This window comes from Chrysemys picta, chromosome 2, assembly GCF_011386835.1.
Source record: "Chrysemys picta bellii isolate R12L10 chromosome 2, ASM1138683v2, whole genome shotgun sequence".
Classification (NCBI taxonomy): Eukaryota; Metazoa; Chordata; order Testudines; family Emydidae; genus Chrysemys; species Chrysemys picta.
In genome coordinates this window covers 145,606,549-145,628,637 of record NC_088792.1, presented here as the reverse complement: position 1 = coordinate 145,628,637, position 22,089 = coordinate 145,606,549, and the positions used below count along the sequence as shown (strand labels likewise).

At 39.2% G+C, this 22,089-nt stretch overlaps 1 protein-coding gene across 3 annotated transcripts in view; it reads left to right on the top strand.

The window, feature by feature from the left end:
- Window positions 1-22,089, top strand: part of CDH10 (cadherin 10) — a 155,055-nt gene that overhangs the window by 33,356 nt on the left and 99,610 nt on the right. For all 3 annotated transcript variants that reach the window (XM_005291559.5, XM_005291561.5, XM_042859893.2), the window contains exon 2: window positions 17,771-18,152. In XM_005291559.5, coding sequence (XP_005291616.1) covers window positions 17,922-18,152 — 231 coding nt within the window. In that variant the 5' untranslated portion in view covers window positions 17,771-17,921. The remainder of the gene's footprint in view (window positions 1-17,770; window positions 18,153-22,089) is intronic.

The window sequence follows — 22,089 nt, the reverse complement described above, 5'->3', positions numbered from 1 at the left end:
TGAATGCTAAGCTCTGTTCTCCCCCGCAACCCCCACTTAGGTCCACCACATGCACTGACCTAATGGATGCAACAAATTATTCATGGAACAGCGTGGAAGAGATTGTGCTTGCTCTAAGTTGCTCAGGAATGAGAGGTTAGATACTGCCCTGTAGTCGATATATAAACATGAAGTGGGTTGTGTCAAACAATAATTCCTTAGTTACTGGCCCGGTTATGGCATGTTTCGGGGAGACAGTGGATTTCCTTATTTGAGAGAGGTGTTGACCAGAGCTTGTCAAAATTTTCTGAATGTTGATGTTACCAAGAAAAACAGGATTAAAATGTCACAAAAAATGTATCCAGTTTTTCAGCTAGTTCTAAATCTTGACGACTCTGTTGGGGTTTCAAATGATATTGACTCTTTCAGAGAGACAACGTGGGTGACATGGGCAGCAGGTAAAGCTTCCCCTCGGGAGACTAGCTCCCTGCACTGCCTCTTTTGGCCATGGCCCCGCCCACCCTGTGCACGCACCCTGCTCAGCCTCTTCCCCACTCACCGGTCCCTCTTTCCCCCACCACCACTCATTGTTCCTTCCTCCCCGCTCGCCCCCCCCCGCCGCTGCTTGCTGGTCCCTCCTCTCCCACCCTTTCCCTCTTGACCCCCTCTCTGCTTGTCATGTGCATTCCTCCTCTCCTTCCCCACTCCCCACTCGGCCACCCCTCGCCATGTAGGGTCCCTCCTCTCTTCTCCTCGCTCAGCCCCGTGCCGCCACTTGATGCATTCCTCCTCCTACTAGAGCAGGGACCGGTGAGTGGCAGCAGGGGGCCAAGTGGGGTGGGAAGGAGGGAGGAGGGACCAGCAAGCAGCGGCAGGGGGGGCCGAGTGGGAAGGAGGCTGAGTGGGGAGGAGGGGAGGAACCGGTGAGCGCTGGTGGGGACCTCCAGAGACGGGGATGGAGAGTGCTGGAGAGGAGCAGCCAGGCAGAGAATCCTGAGCTTTTATATGCACCATGCAGGTTCCCGGGTGGCTGAGGAGGCGGTATCTGCTACTCAGCTTTCTGGGTTCATCAGTAATCACCCTGGGGAGTCCAAGGGACCTGGGAAGCTGAGTAGCACATACCGCCTCCTCAGCTGCCCAGATATCTGCATGGTGCAAAATAAATAAGCAAAAACTTCCTGCAACAGCCCACTCCCAATAGGGAGGGGAAGAGGCAGGACCACCACAGCCCAGAAGTCTGGTGGCAGGGTCGTTTGTTGACCTGAATTTGATGGGTTAGTTTTGATGGCTCACCACTGATCACATTCGACCAGAAGATTTACAGGTTTTTATTCAATTTAGACTACAAAGTTTAAGAACTCAGAGAGTTCTATATTGCGAGAGGATTTTAGGGGTGCTTGGCAAGAACACGTACACTGAGGACAATACCAAATTGATAATTTTTTTATTGACATTAACATAAAAATAAGGAATGCTATGAAACTTATAACTGCAAAACAGTAAAAGAATTTCAAAATTTCTGGTGGTAACATTTTTATTATAAGTACCTTAACCTAACATACTTACACAGCACTCCCTGAAGGTGGAATTTTATCTGGAATAAAATTCCCACCAACCGAAGTGTGGCAGGGGCCCAGAGGCAGACCCTCTATTAACGGGTTCATCAAGTCTATTCCGATGTTGGACTCTTGGCTCGAGAAGCCCTTGCATCGGTACCTGAATGGACTAAATGGCGAATGATCACCATAGCCGACCGTTCGGCTAAGCATTGAAGAAGATACATTGTGAAATTAAATTAGCCTGATCCCTTTTTATGAGTTATTTGTGGGACTGCCAAAGTAAAACATTTAGCCTAAAAGTATGTGATCATCTTAGAGTTGGTGAAAGGTACTTGGAATCAGGAAAACAATGCCACTGCTCTTAAGACAGTAATAAACAGTTATTGAATAAGCCCTCCTTGATAGAAGGCTAAAAGACTGATAAAATTAAAAGCTGACTGGATACATTTCTTTCACAGCTTTGCAGCCACAAGGATGGTTATTCAGCAAAATGGATAATGTGTAATGTAGTATCCTCTAGGGCAGTGCTTCTCAAAGCTGGTCCGCCACTTGTTCAGGGAAGCCCCTGGCAGTCCGGGCCAGTTTGTTTATCTGCTGTATCCGCAGGTTCGGCCGATTGCAGTTCCCACTGGCCGCGATTCACCGCTCCAGGCCAATCGGGGCTGCAGGAAGGGCGGCCAGCACATCCCTCGGCCTGCACCATTTCCCGCAGCCCCCATTGGCCTGGAGCGGCGAACCCAACCAGTGGGAGCCGCGATCAGCTGAACCTGCAGATGTGGCCGGTATACAAACCGGCCTGGACCGCCAGGGGCTTTCCCTGAACAAGCGGTGGCCCGATTTTGAGAAGCACTGCTCTAGGGTCATGATAGTGTGAATAATGTATATACAAAGGTAGGAAAATATCAGCATTGAATGAAAAATAATGGAGAACAAATAAAATACAAGAGAAAGCTCCTCCTCTTTTTGTTGTTGTCAGAAAGAGAAAAAGGCTGAACAAGCCTCGGCAGAAGCTAGCTTTAAGTAACATTCAGTTCAGCACCAGCTATGGAATATTGCCAGCAAATTCACTGTGTTCCTTAATTGAAAACACGGTTGCCAGTTACAGCTGTGGTCAAATAAAAGCAGCAACAAGAAAATAAATGATAACTTCTGTCTCCAAGGAAATCCTAACCTATAACTCACAGTTCTGTCATCCATTTTCTAATGCACCAGATGTTTCCAGTAAGAGTAGAAAAAATACTTTTATTGTCTGACATATCTCCAATACAGAAATTGTATGTGAAACTTCTTGGATTATCCGCAAATGACAGCGAGGCCTCAAAATCTGTTGCCTACAGAATGGCAAGAAAGAAAAGGCGCTGCATTTCATTCCAGAGAAATGTGTTTGCATACTGTGCAGACAATACCCCACATAGTTCTGGCAAAGCAAGCGAAGGACACTTAAATAGTGGCATCAAAAGAAAAGAAATATTCTGCCAGTGGGGTGTGTTCATAATACACTATGTTGGGAAAACAGTTTGCTTTGATGCTACACTTCAAGTCACTGAAATGAAATAAAAGAGAGAATTCTGCATATGGCCAAAATGTGCATGTCAAAAAATTTAAGATGCCTCAATTTTTGGGTGCCAAAACTCAGACACACAGATATACACAAGCTCTGAATTTCAGAGATATTGAGCACCCAGGATTCCCGTTGAAGTAAATAGAAATCACTTATGCTCAACACTTAAGAAAATCAGGTCCTAGATGTTTCAAGACGGCCATACCCTTCCCTAGGCTTCACAGCCTGACCTGTAGCCTGAGTCACAACTTCAAAGCACTGCCTACACTACTATTTGTAGCATGGTAGTATGAGCCCGAATCTATTGACCCTGGCTGGGTGGTTTGCTGCCATGGGCTGTGTAGACCTACCCCAAAGCTCCTGTGTGTTTGATACCCCCACGCAGTATAGTGCTAGATGGCAAACTGCTTAAAGCCACAAATAAAGGTGAAGCTCTGTCCACCACTCACTGTTGTGCTGCCCATTAAACAGTGACTCCAGTTAGGCAGACACAACAGACTTATCTTAAAGATAACTTTCTACCCTCTGAAGGGCTCTGTCTTGCGCAGAATCATTCTGCTCCAGCACACCACACAAGAATCCAAAATTCTGCAAACTGCCCCAGGGGTCATTCTACCAGATAGGTTATGAAACTCACAATGGTTAAGTAATTTAATTAGTGAATTATTTCTACTAGGTTTCTCACTGTTCTTTTGCTCTGTGTTCCTTATGTAAAGTACAGACTGGAGAATTATTATGATTTTTAGTTTTATTAACCAAAACATGGCAATATGGAGCTGTAAATATAGATCTTTATTTACTTCCAGTCAGATTTCTATGTCAGTGGAATTATGGGACTGCTTGTGTCAGTTCAACTAAAGGAGAATTTATACATTTAGACACGTTATTTAATTATTGAAAATGTCAATTCAGCAAAATGACCTTGCTGATGTTATATTCATAGCCAAAGCTTTGCCACTTATACATGTAACATTATCACACATCAAATGAAAAACAAAATATGCAGGTAATAATTTTGACACTATTCTAATTTCTCCAGAGTTTTTCCACTTCTGTAAGCTCTTTATCCAAAGGTTCCTTGGTAAAATCTTTAGCTTACAAGCCAATTCAAAGCTTTTTCCTCTTTTTCTCTCAGATTCCAGAAATTCTCTTGATCACAAAATCCATGTGATTTTTAAGATGAAATCTTTGAAGTGCACAGGGTTTAGGGTTTCTTGCAGTGAACTTTTGCTGTAGGGGAGCATAGTTTTCTATTACAAAGAGTAGTAGGCCTAATTAGTGTAGTGAGTTTCTCTAGCCTCAAAGATGTCTACTTATAACTTCTAGGTAACTATGATTAAACGTGTTAGTGGAATACACATGATCATACTTTTTAGTCACTCAGAGGTTTTTTATTCAGGTATGTACTTTCTAAGAAGCATTCCTAGTTCATAACCAAGTCAAAACTAGGGTAAACAATGAAAGTATTTTTTATCAGTTGGAACTGACATGAAGGTGGGTTTTCCAAGTGAGTTTCACAGTTGCAATCGCTGATTTCTTGAGATAAAGAATTGATTCACTCAAGGTAGTGGTTTTTGTCTGTATTTCATAGAAGTTTCCCTAGATGGAATTTAAAAAAAAATTAGTTAATAGATTGCATGTCATAGCAAGACTTCGGTTGTTGACAAACAGAGGATGCTCTCGCTAGCCAGCTGATGACAGTCCCACTCTCAGTCTCTCGTCCAGTTGTTTAGGCTTCAGGAACCAATGTGTTGAAAATTACAGGTCACTATATGTTTTCAGTTGGGTGGCACAGCCCAGTTCCTCTTCTTGCCAGAGTTTATGTGGTTGAATCAAAAAGGGACTCATGCGCTTCTGGTGAAAATTTGAAATGTCCAACCAGGATAAAAGTTGCGTATCCCTTATCATTTGGTGAAAAAACAAATAACTTTATATGTCTTCTACTATCTTTATGCAAAAAATCTTGCGGCATCTCAGTTTGTATATGATACATTGTGCCAGACATTAATATCTGCTAGCTTAGCTCCAGTGTGTAACCTACTTCCCAAGTTACTTTCCACATGACCTTTTGCAATATGGTCCTGTGGCCAATTTTGCATGACTCCAAGCTCTTTTCCCCACTACTCTTAGCTGTCTACAGAAATGTCCATTTTGAAGTTAGAACAGAGACTTTACATGAAGTTTCTTCACATTTCATAATGCTTCTGATCTCATTTTGTAGTTCATCATACAGCAGTATGCAGTCACTTGATTCTTTATTTGTTCCATCTATATTCCAATAGAGTATAATTACTGAAATAAGACAAAGTAGTTCTATATACCTCCTTACTAGATTATCACCTATACCTCAATGATAAGGTTAATAGTATCATTTCATATGCAAAATAATCCATGCAACTGCCAATCGCAGTTAATCAGGCTTTATGATCTTTTAGGCCTTAAAATATTTGGCTGGTTCACTTTAAAGAACAGGAGTACTTGTGGCACCTTAGAGACTAACACATTTGTTAGTCTCTAAGGTGCCACAAGTACTCCTGTTCTTTTTGAGGATACAGACTAACACGGCTGCTACCCTGAAACCTGTCACTTTAAAGAGTTACACTTCACATTGCAACACACTATTTGACTGTTTCAGCTTCTTTAATACAAAGTAAATAACTTCTATATATCTTTGTTATCATCATCATCATCATCATCATCATCACTCCCATAACCACATTGGTCGTTGGGGCACCATAACTGATGAGCAGTCAACCAATTGTCTTCACCCCATGGTGATTGTGTGTCAGTGCTTGAATCTCTGTGAAGACCATTCCTGTCCACTCTTTTATGTTGTCAATCCATCTCTTCTGTCTACCTCTTCTTCTCTTCCCCTGTACTGTCCCTTGGAGGATGATCTTGGATAGGCCAGATGATCTTGCTACATGGATGAAACACTTCAGCTTGCGCTTCTTCATGGTCATCAGGAGGTCTTCATATGACCCAGCGCATTGTGTGATGATATTGCGGACCTCTTCATTAGTGATGTGGACGAAGTAGAAGATGCCCAGGATGTGTCAGCAGTTACCTTTGTTTTTTATTTTTTTATATATATATATATAAATATATACACAGACACTTCCCGGGTTATGCAAACCTGACTTTGGCAAATCTGCACTTACGGAAAAAGTTCCGTAAGCTAGAAATAGGAGGGTTTTTTTGTTTTTGTTTTTTTGCGTAATTGTTGGGTATACGTTGCTGACTTATGCAAAATTCGAGTTACGCAAGGCGTTCTGGAACGGAACGCTTGCGTAAGTCAGGGAGCGTCTGTACATAAACTCTTATTGATCACATTTCTATTTAAAATAAACAGCTTGGTATGAACTATTAGCAATACTTTGTTCAGGTTGTTTGTGGTCAGCTTGCCTAGGCAACCAAACTAACTCAGACATTGAAGAAATCCGTTATAGAATGCCCTTAAATAGCTTAAATTTCCTTATATATTTTATATATCTCAATGGACATCTTTTGCATTTCTTTATTCAGTAACACTATACCTTATGATACAGTATCAAACAGTATAGTTTGATCAATTATATCTCTACTATAAATTTATAAGCATAAAACATGAAACAAGTGAAAGGAAAATTACTTCACAAGTTAGTAAGAATTTGTGGATAAGCATAGCTAGTTAGCTGTTGTAGTTACTCAAACTGTATGAAATGCAAACAGTATCTTCTATTTTACATGTTGTAAAGGCTTAGGCCTAAGTCATGCCAAGAATACTGGCCTATGTGTGAATGTAAATAGTAATTATTAATAACTACCCAGGTGTACCACTGTTTTGACATGGTTTACCTCCCCATGGTGCTTTTTTAAACTGGCAGCCTTAATTGCAACTACTGTGTGACTTAGAATCTGACTTTGATGTATCCAGCCACTGTATCAGATCACAGACTGAGGAAGGTAGACAGAATGTAGTGAAATTCTTTCTATGTCACTGATTTGTTGGTTACTCTGCAGTGTTTGTTGCATGCTGCATGTGATGTGCTACCTTACTACTTGCATGTTTATAGAGAAAGATAATAGAATTCTTGGCACCTGAACCACAAAGTCAGGCTTTTCCTAGGCAGTTGAGTGGTATCACTTGGCTGACACAAATTTAATCACAGCTCACCAACTTTGTGGCATTTTCAAACTGTGGCTAGATTCTAGCAGAGACTAGATGAAGGAAGATACTGTGGGTAGGCCAGTAACCAGGCACTTGGGAAATTAGAGTTGAATTCACTGCTCTACCACAGACTTCCTGTGTGACTTTGGGGAAATTACAGCCTCTTTTGTCTCAGTTCCCCCATCTGTTTTAAGGATGACAGTACTTCCATACTCACAGGGATGAGGTGTGGAAGAGAAGATAAATACATTAAAGATTAATAGGTTCTCAGACACTATATTATTACTGTGGTATTGGGGGCCATATAGCTAAGATATATAGAGATGGTAGAAGCCGCTTAGCAGAGACTAGGTGAAGTTTAGCTTCTGGGATCAGGATGAAACAAAACTTTTAGAGCAGTTATAGTGGGGAATTCTACAATGTCTGAAGAGAACTCTCACTGAGTACAGCAGTCACAGTTTTTAGTAAATGATAAATATCATGCACACACAGTCATCATTCTTGAGGAACTCCCTCTCAGTTAAACTGGGGTATTGTACAAATCAGGGTACATGCAGAAAACATGCACTGCCACCTTGACATTTTGACTGCTGTATGACTGCAGACTTGGGATAGAGAGAGAAGCTGGTCAAATGCTCTAACTAGTATTTCTAATGTCTCAGAAACATTACAGTTAGTGTGTAATTTTTCACAACCACAACTGCCCCACATGACATTCTGATGGAAGCTGATGCTGAAACTGACTACAAATAGCTGCAGATTGCACCTGTTGTACACTGACTGAGGCAGGCGTCCTGGGGGGAAATAACATGAGATCATGTAATTATAATATGTACACATGAGAGTGATGAATTAAGGTTTCATGAACAAGCTTAATTTTTATGTTTTATAACTTGAGTGATTGACATTGCTATTTTAATGGTCTTTTAATAGGTTTTTCTGAATGTAATATACCATAGCGAATATGATATTTAAGGCACAAATGACTGAGTATATGATCCATGCTGAACTGTGATTTCTTTTTGGGTTAACTCTTAAAAATGTTACAGAACAGATTCCACAAGGCTGACTCATTTAGCAGAATTTTTCTAGTGTGTAGCAGTAGCTTCTGCAGTAAAAGGCATGAGGCAAAGAAAGCCAAGAATATAATGTGATTGTCAGCACTTCACTGCAGAATTGTAAGAATTCCAAATACATTTCAACAGCACCGTAAAGATGAGCTCTTAATTTGCCAGGTAAAAGGGTACGTTGAGAATTATACAACAAATACAAGAACAAATTGTACAGCCATAGGAAAGTGATATTATTTAAAGAATAAACCAAAAGGAACTGGAATACAAGCTAAAGCTTCAGATTAGTTAAAAAAGCTTCTTGGCAAACCACTTATTTTGAGAATCACTGATTAGATTGTAAATATACCAAGGGTCTAATGTTGGTTTAGCTGAATAATCAAATGAAGGACCTGTGGTAACATGAATAACAATGCATACTATACGAAGTGTGCGTGTACTCTGATATTCAATAACTGTTATGCTAATAAATAATTGTAAGGACACAAATATATCCTTTTAAGAAATGTTCTAGAAGTGATGTCATCCCCATTTTACCCTCTTAAAGTAAGGTTTCAAACTGTGAGCTTTTCATTTGCCTGTCTGTCTTCACAGGAGAATTTATTCCCTCTACCCTCATCTGATTAGCAGGAATGGGAGTCTCCATGCTGCAGGCACTAACACAAGTTTGAGGAGCCAGTATGTAGACACCAATGAACACTTTATTAAATTACACAGTCTTCTAAGCAGGCACAGTCTCTCAGTGCTCCAATTCTTCATGCTTTAGTGAACTGACTCTGCTCTCTGAAACTGTAAGGTTTCAGCCTGAGCTGCAGATATAAACTCCTGATTGGATTATGGTTCGTTTTTAGATGTTTGGCATGCTTCTGTGCTTATTCTATTTCTCTGATGTGGTTGATAGATGACTAGCAGGGAGAAAGCACTAGAAAGTACAGACCTGGAGCCTGAAAATTCCATCTGCCCTGAAGGAAAAGAATGTCTTGTTCATAAATGCTCAGTGTCATTCACTAGAATTCATGCTTCTGGCCAGGAATTCACCTGCAGGACAGGGTGAATGTTAAGCCTCCAGCACTGCAAGTCTTGCTGTACCTCTCAATCTAAGTTCCTGACAACATCCCTAATAGAATTTTATTATCTTTCCGTTCCCAGAAAAGTCAAAGAATATCAAAGATGGACTGGAACAGAATAAGGAAAAAGTAAATGTATTGTTACCAAGATAATGTGCACTTATTTCTCTGGTACATGTTTCTAAATTATAGCATTACGGTGATCCCAATAGATCCACTTGCCTGGATATTTCACTGTAATTATTTGCATACTTCCTTTATTGAAATCTCATGTACTATACATGTATCCCATAGAGGTTGAAAATTTGGCAAACCAATTGTGCTGTCTTGGGGATGCACAAATTATACCTACTTCGCTAATATTTTTTCTTCTAATCTAAATCCAAAGTTCTCTCAAGTGAAATTCAACTGGTAAAACACAAATGAATTCATAATCACTCAACAGCTGTTGCACATAGACTCATAGAATTGTAGGAATGGGAGGGACCTTGAGTACCCTTCTAGTCCAGACACACTATATTGGTGACCTACATGTAGTGTGTGTGTCTGTGCATTTTTATGTGTGTTTGATGTATCACTGAGTGCTCTGTAGTCAACTTAAAGGTATAACCTCCTAATATAAACTCAAAGTTTTTATCTTCCCCCTAGTTTATCCAAAGAAAAACTCAATATTCCTGACTTTTTGCATGTCACCTCTTTTCAGAGTAGAGTTTTTGTTTGTTTGTTTTCTGAGATGTTTGCTAAAAATCAGAAATGCCATTTTAATGTTATGGTATTTTTGAATATTTGCCTATTCTTTTTAAAACATGTATTATTTTTTGGAGTCTTCTTTTTTCCATGGTAAATTGGCCTACAGACTCCACGTTTGTTTTCTTTGGTTGACATTGAAGAGAAAGTACTTTATTTGTGGATGGGGTGAGGCAAAATATAAACAAAGCCTTCAGGTTTCAGGCTGAAGCAGCTGCTAGACTGAATCCGAGGAGAAAAGGAATAGATTAAAGTAGGTTAGGTGGGTGGATGTGGGAGATAAATACGGTAGAAAAATAGTTTAGGAGGAGGTGCATGGGGACATACCATGGAGAAGCAGGATGGAGCTAAAATCCCCTGTGTCAAAATGAGAGGAGACAGGAGGACACTGGTGGAAAATCATGTTTTCAAGATCGTATAGTTGGGGGAACTTTAAATGAGTCGGGAGATAGAGAACAGAAGGTGGGTGTGGAAGGAGGAATAACTTGTTAGCAAAGAACTTCAGAAGGTACAGTTAGTGCGCATAGAAGGGGTGGAATGTATTGAGATGCTATAGAGGAATCATGTAAGGTTGAGAGGGGATGGCACAAAAGGTACAGAGTACAGAGGTGCACATAAAGGGACAGGCTTTATGGAAATGGTGGTAGGAGATGGGGAACAAGGTATGGTCTGGAGTGTTTTAGGGATTCAGGGTGGGTCATACAGAGGGGGTGAAAGGGACTGGATGATTATAAAATCTCAATTCCTTTAATCACCTACCAATTTGTGTGTGTGGTTTAGTTATGAGTGTAACATATTTTTTGCAAATTTGAGAAGAAAGAGTTACAGCTGTGTGTGTATGTGGGGGGTGATAGTGAGTATTGATGGGTTATGCTAGTCAAGGACACACTAGATACCTTATTGTCATTTTTAAGACATAATGTGTTTGGGTTTTTCTAAAGGTGTGAAATTTTAGAATGTTTTGTTGTATAAAACACAAACATACTTATTCTTAACTATGAATCATTGCTAAAAAAATAGTAGGATTTCAGTACAGTTCCACCTAACACTCAACAACAATATTACACTTTCTTGACAAAAGTAATAATACTGCTCGGCATTTTTTTCTCCTTAGAATTTTTTTTGTCTGTTCTATTTTTCAGTTTCTTTCTCCTAACTGGGACATGGATAAAATAATGTTTGGCCTTGAAAGGAACATTCATATTGTATCATGCAGCTTTGAAATAGGGGGAAATGAGTTCACCATCCCTAATTGGAAGCAGTTTTTCTGAACCGTTCAGTTTGACTGTGTCCAGTTTAGCAGCTAACCATGCAGACTTTAGTCACCTTTATCCACTTAGGAACGTGAACTGAAGATGATTCAGAGATATAGATGTCTCTTTTACAAATACATATTATAAACTAACAATTATGAATGTGTCCAGTGCAGTGTACAATGTAGAGCCGGTAAGATTCAGGTAGCAAAATGACCATCTTATTGTCACTTTATCAATTAATCCATTGATTCAAATCTAGGCAGTCAATTTGTGAACATGTTTGGGGGCATCTTCACAATTACATGCATCAAAGTAAAATGACCTTTAATGCATAATAAGGTGAATGATAAAATTAAAATCCTCTAAGAATTGGTCATTTGAAACAACTTTATTTTTATTTTTCAATTATGGAAACTGAAGCTGTGTTGAAAGGACATCTTTCTTCTTCTTCTTTTTTTTTTAATGAGGACAAAGTTATACTCTGAGTATTTATTTAGTTGTGTTTTGGAAAAGCCACTTGTATGTGCTCAGAATCTGTTACACAAGCTGCCACTCACCATGCTGTGGTCTAGAATATCAGAAGAATTTTTCTTTTTCCAGTCTTCATTTTTTTGTTCTTTATATTAAAGATGTAGCAAAAGAGGTTGAAATCCCCCAAGTTCCTATGAATGTAGGATTTTCTGAGGCTGATGGAGAGATGAAGCAATTATATATCCAGTTACACTGCCCTGCCCACTCTGCTAAAGGCTAGCTGAGTAGACTCAAGAGTTTAGAATTCACTTACACCAATTAAATTAGTGGTGACTCCACTGAAGTCAGTGGAATTACACCAGAAGAAAACCGGTATGAGAGCAGAATCTGTTCCATCATAAGCCCTAACAGAATGGAAACTTTCTCATCATAGAAACTCCCACACAGTTTATCTTAATTCATTATAAACATTCTCTGACCAGAAAAATACCTTCCTTTGGAATATTCACAATGTTGTGGTACAGGACTGTGGGACATTATTGAAGCTGTATGTGGATTATTGTTGCTCAATATCTTGTCAGTGTCATATGTCACTTCACTTTCAGGAAGCTAGAACACACCTCCAACTTAATTTTACTCTGATCTATTTGAGTGCAAAAAGCCAACTTTCAAAAAATTCTGCATTAATCTCTGTACCTTCTTGTTTGGGTTGAAATGTTAAGCATGAGCAGTGAATCACTGTGCAAGAGGCTTCTCTTGTGGCATTTCAGACATATTGAAACCAGGGAGCAATGTTACTTCGTGATGGGCATCTCTTGAAAGATTCAAAGGTTCTTTATGATTTGGAAAAGCATTCAGAATCTGGACACTAACATAATCCAAACCTACTTGTGAATGCCTTGAAATCTGCAAATTGGACTGGAAATTTTGTGAGAAAAGTCCTGATCATGGGATTTCATGCTTCTGCTCAGGCCTGAAATGATGCAAATAGCCTTTCACATTGTATTTTGGCACATCTGCTTCTATTTCTGATTCAAAGCAGGAATGCAGAGGCACACTAGAGTGGTAAAATAATTTTAAAGTAGATTTCTGAAATGTTTCAAACTTAAAAATCAGTTCAAGTTTGCTCAAGATCAAATTTGGGGCAGAGAATCCAAATCAGTTCCCATTTTATATTAACTGTTTTGCCTCTCTTGCCGACATAGCACCGTGCACACGAGCGCTTATGTTGGTATAATTTATGTCACTCAGGAAGGTGGTTTATTCACACTGCTGAACGACATAAGTTATATCAACATAGACTGTAATGTAGACATATTAGCGAGAATATATCAAGCTTGATTCTGCATTCTCACCAGAAAACAGAGAGGGTAATTCTTTTGAAGTACTGTAAGTGAAGCTAAATTGGTGTCAATCAGAGCAGAATCAGGCACAGTCCATTTTCTCAGTGTATTTGGTTTAATTTGAAATAATGTTTTACAGGAATAAGGTTTCAGGTTTTAAAATTGTAAATAGCGGAATGTATGTTTTAATATTCAATAGTGTTTTAAGGGCATGGTCCTGGCCATAGAATGCTGGAAGAAGGGAGAGATCTTAGGGGAAAAGTTGGGTGAAATCATCAGTATTTCCATATGCATTCTGAATTAATGTTTTTGTGTGTGTGTGTGTGTTTTTTTTAACTTTTGAAATTCTGCTGAATTGCACATAACTTTTTGGAGACACTATTCCATCAGAATTTGGGTATGTTTCCCAGAAATTTCCAGTGGCACTAATAAAGTGAAAACAGTTAGAAGCTGGTAACGGTTTCAGGATTAGATCAGCTCTAATAAGGTAATGAGGAATCTCAGCTGACTTGCAGTATTTAGTACCGAGCTGGGGATGCCTCATTGTCATTTGTATCTTCTCATCTAACTCTAAACCAAAAATACCATTTCCCCCCAGTGCCCTTTATTTAGTGACATTGCCACTACTAGTTGCAATATATTAGGCAGAAGGGTTTTGTCGTTGTTTTTTAAGGTACATTTTATTTCATTCAAGTAGGTGACCATCAAACTTAATATTACACTTAAAACAGCAGGATGAACTCAAAGAGAAGTCTAAGGGGGAGAACCCTACTGTATACATCCATTAAGCAGCCTAGCCTGCCAAGTTCATGTACATTAGCTAGTTTTGTAACTTTAACAAATTCCATCAGAGCTTTCATTCCACTGACCTAATTTAACAAGAAGGAAATTCAATAACAATCCCTAACACTGAAGCATTATTTCCCAGGAGGAATTTAACAACACTTCTACATGAAATAGTGATGTGTGAACAGTGGAATATACATACCTATGGGGGGGAAAAGCAAGAGAAAGAAGATACTGTATCTGCCTTACATAAGTAATCCAATAACTTTCCATGTTTGGGGAAAATAGTAACAGGTTTAAGGGCCAAGTTCATTGCTTAGATGTACATATGCAACTCCCTCTGACTTCAAGAAACATCAGCTAAGAACAAGATTTAGTCTCTCTCTCTCTCTCTCTCTCTCTCTCTCTCTCTTTCTCTCTCTCAATAAAAAAATATAGGTATGGGTATATGGACAACACAGAATTGTGGTAGTGCTATTCAGCAACAAGTAAACACAAGGTACCTACCCCATGTAATACACTTATGATTGAGCCTGATCCTTCCCACCTTTGCTCACATAAATACTCCTTTCTCATACAAAGTAAGGATGTGTTGGTCTGGCAATATATCATTACAATGGAATAATCCTGGGTCCTGATCTTGCTTTCATTAAAGTCAAAAGCAAACTTTAATTTGTGCATCCTGGTAGAAGCAGACACATAACAGTAAAGCAATGTCTCACAGTAATACATTGTGCTGGGAGATACTCATATTTTATGAATGACTTTAAAAATAAATATTATGTAAAACAATAAAATATTTGAAACTCACTAAGGTAAGAGACTCATCATCAGACTTTTGCAAAATGAAGAAAACAATTAGTACAGTGACTTTTTTTTAGAACCCAGAGCAGAGCACGAGGACAAGCAATGAGGTGCATTGTTTGACATTTATGATGACAAACACTTTTACATTCCTGCAAATTACCGTGAACATGTTTGTGGATGACACCCTTCAAGTCCTTCCTCACAGCACAAATACTTTGTGATGTTTGCCAGTCCCTCAGCTCCGAGTAAACCCAAACTCTCAAAGCAAAAGTTAGCTTTTGAATTCCATCTGGTCTTATGTTTCGAAACCATGTGAAATTACCAAGTTTCACATGCTTTCCACCCCAAACCATGAACCAGCCTAGCCTCACTAGAAACTTCTTGGATTGGTGAATTTGAAGTCACCTGGTCAGTAACAAAACCCCAAGCCAAGGAAAAGATTATGAAAATTTTACACAGCTTTACTTGGAAGAATCTGAAATGCTTAGGGCTGTATTCATCCATGGTGTAAAGCCACTGAAGTCAATAGATTTCTGTCAGTGATCAATGTAGCCGAATGAATTGTTCTAAGGTATGCTAAACAATGTTGTGTCCAAATCAGGGAAGTAAAGGAAAACCCACCAAGTTTCTGTATCATTTCAGGGTTTTTTGTTGCATATGGAAGAATACTGTATATGTATATACTGAGGAGCTGCAAGCATTGACTCTATATACTCCCTTTGCAGATTTAAGAGAAAAAAAATCAATAAGAAAATGTAGAGAAAATATATCCGATTGAGAAGAAAAAGCCATAGGAACATTCATATACTCTTGCTGCCTAGCAACAGACACCATTTCCCCCTTAGCAGGGGTCAGTGGGGTCTGCAAAAAAAAAAAAAAAAAAAAAAAAAGATGCTGAAATATGATGCCAACATTTCTCTCTCACAAATTAACCAGAAAGGAATTAACAAGTTCTACACTTCTGGGTGCAGACTGCATTATGTAGCCTATGCAAAGCTGTTCTTATTTCATTTAAGACAAAATACTGTGAAAAGATTATTATTATTATTCCCCAGAAGTGCACTATTAGTGTTCAGAAATGTGCTAGCCCCTTTACCGAATAAGTAAAAGAAAAGATTGTTGAGGAATGTCAATCAAACAGCCCAATCTTGTTCCCACTGAATTAATGGTAAAGTCACGTCCTTTGTGTTCATACACAATCCAAGTGACTTCTGTTCAGACTTCTGCCAAATTTGGGTGCTAAAAATTAGACATGACACAATAAGTGAGGGTGGGAAACATAAATGTGGAGAATGAGAAGGGAAGGCAAGTGTTACAGTAATAATTGTATGTAGTTACTCATTTTAGTCATGTGTATAACTGAGTTCTGTTGGGCATGGTACTTAAGGTACTTATGGGAGTTACAGCTAAAATGAATATTTTTAGAGTTGAAGAAGGTGGTAATGGAGGCTTGGCAAAGAGGAACTGAAAGAATAGGGTGCACAAAGTGGGTTTACAAGTAATCCAATGTTTTAATCTTGTTAGCCAGTGGTCTGAAAGACTAATGCAAAGCAGTTTTAGAAACCACAGAAATGATGAAACATTAGTTCCCCACTGTTTTATATATTTATTTGCATATAGAGAGAGTTATCTTATTTATAGCTACTAATTTTTGTCTGCTACATTTATGCATATTAGAATAATGTGTAATAATAATTGTATATACTTAAAGTCCATAATGTACCATTATGATACAAAATTATATATCTTTCATTTATACCTAATATATTTCAAAATAGCTTTGGTCAAGTTACAGTGGTTCTTTGGAATGAAATTAAAGATGAAATGTGATTCTAACAAAAACATTTAAGTGTTAATATTCTTTTTTTTTTTAATTGTATTTTACATGATTTGCCTGCTGAAACAAATCTAAATGAGCCATGCAGACATTTGCTCTTAAGCGTTTGGTATTTTCCAAATTGGAATCTTTTAAAGTGGAAATCAGCTAATGGTGTCAACAGTTGTGAAGAGTGATATGCTGAGAAGGAGCATAGGCACAAGATTGGAAACAAGTTTATTTCTGTTTGATGTCAACATAAGATATTGATGGAATCGGCCTATTGTTTCACCGTGGTGCTAAATGCTTCCTTATTGTGTCAGGAAAAAAACATAAAATGCTACACAAACCTAAAAAAGCAAGTTTGGAAATGGATTTACTTTTTTTTCTCTCTGTAGTAATAGTTGAGTGTCAAATTTAAGTATATTGTAAGCCAAAAAATCCTGAGTTCACTATAACTTAACATCAAATCAGATCAGGTCTTAGTTATTTCAACATTTCCCCCCCTGCATTAAAGTTGTTTGCATGCTACCTCAGTTCATACTGTAAGTACTACATACTAAGAACTTTTTATATTAAAAAGTTTGCTTCTTGTCATGTTGCATTTCTTCTGATGCATATGATGTTCCCTTTTGCCATTTAAAGTGCCTTGGGGAACTAGTGTTTCACCATTTCTGTGGTTTCTAAAATTGCTTTGCATTAGTCTTTTCAGGCCTCTGGATAACAAGATTAATAAAACACTGGATTACTTGTAAATCAAATCAGGTGGAAAACATTTGAAGTAAAGGCTGCAGCATTTAATATGTAAGTGCTATTAGTATTAAATCCCCTAGTCTACATGAAAAAAAAAATCCTCAAAGTTCTTAAACTGAAAAGTTAAGAAAAAAAGTTAATCAGCTCAATGCACTTTTGTTGTGTTTCTCATGTAATGTTTTGAAAGCAGCTACCTACTACATTTGCAACCCTCCCACTTGGTGAAGGTTGACAGAAAACGTTTATAGTCACCACATCAGCCATCAGTTAGGTGCACGTGGGAAATAACCGGTTGCTTTCTTTGCTGTAAGGCTTTACAGCTGTACTGTGAAGTACGATATGAAGTCAGTCACAGGCAAATGGAATGTTTTCAACTTACACTGTGTCTTTTATGTTTACTTTGAGGATTTGGTGGAATATGTATGGAAGGGAGATGAACTACTGGAAATCACCTGGCCGCACTGCCAACTAAAAAGACATCAAAAGGTAATCCAGGAAAACAACACTATTGACTCCAAAGCCATCTGGCTTGGAGGACAGACAGCAGTGGAGAACTATGATAATACAAAAAGTCTTACTGCTACTGCTGCTCTGGATGTGTCTGCCACATTCCTGCTATGCAGAAATGCTATTCAGAAGGACAACTGACCACCAACCGAAAGGCTTTGTGGCACGTGTATCAGGGAGTGATGGAAAAGCACTTCACCGCCAGAAACGGGGCTGGATGTGGAACCAATTCTTCTTGCTGGAGGAGTATACAGGCTCTGATTATCAATATGTAGGCAAGGTAGGTCTGTATTAAGGTTTGATATTTCTCCATTACATCCTTATATATTTGTCCTACTACTGGTCTCAAGTTATTACAGTGACTTATTCTCCTAGCTGAATGGTTGGTTTTCCAAGCAACACTATACAAGTTGTTTATCTGCTCTATTGGAGATCTCTAAAAGTAATAATGCAAAGAGTTGCTTAAAACTATTTAGAAACATACAAATGTTTGAAACAAGCTAAAGTGTATTTCACAAGTAATTGTGTGATCTTCACAGCATTCCTACCACCACCAGCTACCTACTTTTCTCTCCTATTTCTGAATCTAGTATTTTAAAATTATTTCTAAAATTCTGTTTCATATTTTTTTCTCTGACTCTTTTCAGTTTCATGCAAATGCATGTGGACTCCTATCCTCTGTCTTTAGTCTTGGCACACAATCCTTTCAAACACAAAATGGCCTCCCTTCTCCAGTGTTCCTTATGTGTTAATAAACTGCAGAGGATGAATGTCATTAACAAATGTGATGGAAAATAAATTTGAGGAATGAAATTGTGAATTTAATGCTATTGACACCAAGAAAAGAATTCTGTACTCCCAGATTGAAGGATAAATTAATAGGCCACTTTCAGTATTGACTTCACTTTATGTAGTCCAATTTTTATTTATTTTTTAATTCAGGATAGTCGTACTGAGTCTGTCAGTGCAGAACTTGGCCCAGTATTGCAGAGCCCCATGGTGAGGGAATAGATGGAATAACTACAAGTGAAGAATGGCAGCAGTTCTAGAAATGAAAAATGTTCAAATAAGTAATTTTATTATAGGCAGCTACTAAAAGTAAAACAGAACTTGCTCAACCAAAATCTTACTGCCTTTACGCCTTTCATCCAAAGCAGATGCTAATGAATCCTTATATAAAAGCAAATTACTTGCCCAAAGTCAGAGTAATCAGAATAGTGCAGAGGCCATGCATGGGGCAGGTGCAAAAATGCATTGACTAAATTCTTTATTTCTTAACCCTCGTCTGAATGAACTCCCATGGTTAATCAAAGACACAACTAAGATAGTCCTATATTCCGTTGACTCTTTGGATTTTTGGGAGTCAGGCACTATAGCTCCCTTCTGAGCTACTGGTTTCTCACATTTCTCTTCCTAGCTATTGGTTTCTTAAATTATATGAAGTCGGAATTTGGTCCATTAAAATGGAGGGTCTCTCCTTCCTTTGACTGTACCACTAATCAGTAACTATTGTTTGAGAAAGCACCAGCTGAGGCCTTACATTTTTGCTTTTGTTAAACAACAGATTCATTGAAAAGCAACCAAAATTTAGATTTGTGTGACAGTGGATGTCTGTTCTGAAAAGATTTAATTACACCACATTACCCTGGGTAATATCCACATCATGTTTTGTTGCCTTGATCAGATTAAGGTTCATGACTCAAATAACCTCATGTAATACAATATAACATGCTGGATTATATAGGTTTTTTTAATTCAAATAAGACAATTCTCTCTCTCTTTCTGTCTCTCAATATAAAATGGGCTTTTGTGCTGCAGAATCATGACAAATTGAGCATTGTACAGCCATACACAAGCTTTGACAACACAGACTCAGTTAGAACCATAGAATCAGAGAATATTAGGGTTGGAAGAGACCTCAGGAGGTCATCTAGTCCAATCCCTGCTCAAAGCAAGACCAACACCAACTAAATCATTTCAGCCAGGGCTGTCAAGCCGGGCCTTAAAAACCTCTAAGGATGGAGATTCCACCACCGCCCTAGGTAACCCATTCCAGTGCTTCATAACTCTTCCTAGTGAAGTAATGTTTCCTAATATCCAACCTAGACCTCCCCCACTGCAATTTAAGACTATTGCTTCTTGTTCTGTCATCTGCCACTACTGAGAACAGCCTAGCTCCATCCTCTTTGGAACCCCCCTTCAGGTAGTTGAAGGCTGCTATCAAATCCCCCCTCACTTTTCTGCAGACTAAACAATCCCAGTTCCCTCAACCTCTCCTCGTAAGTCATGTGCCCCAGCCCCCTAATCATTTTTGTTGCCTTCTGCTGGACTCCCTCCAATTTGTCCACATTCCTTCTGTAATGGGGGGACCAAAACTGGGTGCAATACTTCAGGTGTGGCCTCACCTGTGCCAAATAGAGAGGAATAATCATTTCCCTTGATCTGCTGGCAATGCTCCTACCAATACAGCCCAATATACCGTTAACCTTCTTGGCAACAAGAGCATACTGCTGACTCATATCCAGCTTCTCGTCCACTGTAATACTCAGGTCCTTTTCTGCAGAACTGCCGCCTAGCCAGTTGGTCCCCAGTCTGTAGCGGTGGATGGGATTCTTCCTTCGTAAGTGCAGGACTCTGCACTTGTCCTTGTTGAACCTCATTGGATTTCTTTTGGCCCAATCTTCCAATTTGTCTACATCACTCTGGGCCCTATCCCTACCTTCCAGCATATCTACCTCTCCCCCAGTTTACTGTCATCTGCAAACTTGCTGAGGGTGCAATTCATCCCATCATCCAGATAATTAATAAAGATGTTGATCAAAACCAGCCCCAGGACCGACCCCTGGGGCATTCCGCTTGATACCGGCTGCCAACTAGACATCGAGCCATTGATCACTACCTGTGGAGCCCGACAATCTAGCCAGCTTTCTATCTACCTTATAGTCCATTCGTTCAATCCTTACTTTTTTAACTTGCTGGCAAGAATACTGTGGGAGACCGTATCAAAAGCTTTGCTAAAGTCAAGATATATACATCCACCGCTTTCCCCATATCCACAGAGCCAGTTATCTCATCACAGAAGGGAATCAGGTTGGTCAGTTATTTTCGTTGACATGATAATACATGTGCAAAACTCAAGAGATTTAAAGCACAGTCCTGCACTGGGGTCAGCTGTGCCTGTATGGAGTCCTATTGATGTCACTGGCGATCTGCACAGGTGCAGGTACCAATGAAAAACTGGGGCCTTACTTTGGGCTCAGAGCCCCCAGAGTTTCATTTTGAGCCTCAGTCTCATGGAACCCAACACACACAACAAATTTCAGCTGATTTTAGTCAAAAAACAGCATCTTATGGAACAATCCTATGAAATTCATAGATTCATAGATTCTAGGACTGGAAGGGACCTCGAGAGGTCATCGAGTCCAGTCCCCTGCCTGCATGGCAGGACCAAATACTGTCTAGACCATCCCTGATAGACATTTATCTAACCTACTCTTAAATATCTCCAGAGATAGAGATTCCACAACCTCCCTAGGCAATTTATTCCAGTGTTTAACCACGCTGACAGTTAGGAACTTTTTCCTAATGTCCAACCTAGACCTCCCTTGCTGCAGTTTAAGCCCATTGCTTCTTGTTCTATCCTTAGAGGCTAAGGTGAACAAGTTTTCTCCCTCCTCATTATGACACCCTTTCAGATACCTGAAAACTGCTATCATGTCCCCTCTCAGTCTTCTCTTTTCCAAACTAAACAAACCCAATTCCTTCAGCCTTCCTTCATAGGTCATGTTCTCAAGACCTTTAATCATTCTTGTTGCTCTTCTCTGGACCCTTTCCAATTTCTCCACATCTTTCTTGAAATGCGGTGCCCAGAACTGGACACAATACTCCAGTTGAGGCCTAACCAGAGCAGAGTAGAGTGGAAGAATGACTTCTCGTGTCTTGCTCACAACACACCTGTTAATACATCCCAGAATCATGTTTGCTTTTTTTGCAACAGCATCACACTGTTGACTCATATTTAGCTTGTGGTCCACCCCTAGATCCCTTTCTGCCGTACTCCTTCCTAGACAGTCTCTTCCCATTCTGTATGTGTGAAATTGATTTTTTCTTCCTAAGTGGAGCACTTTGCATTTGTCTTTGTTAAACTTCATCCTGTTTAACTCAGAACATTTCTCCAATTTGTCCAGAACATTTTGAATTATGACCCTGTCCTCCAA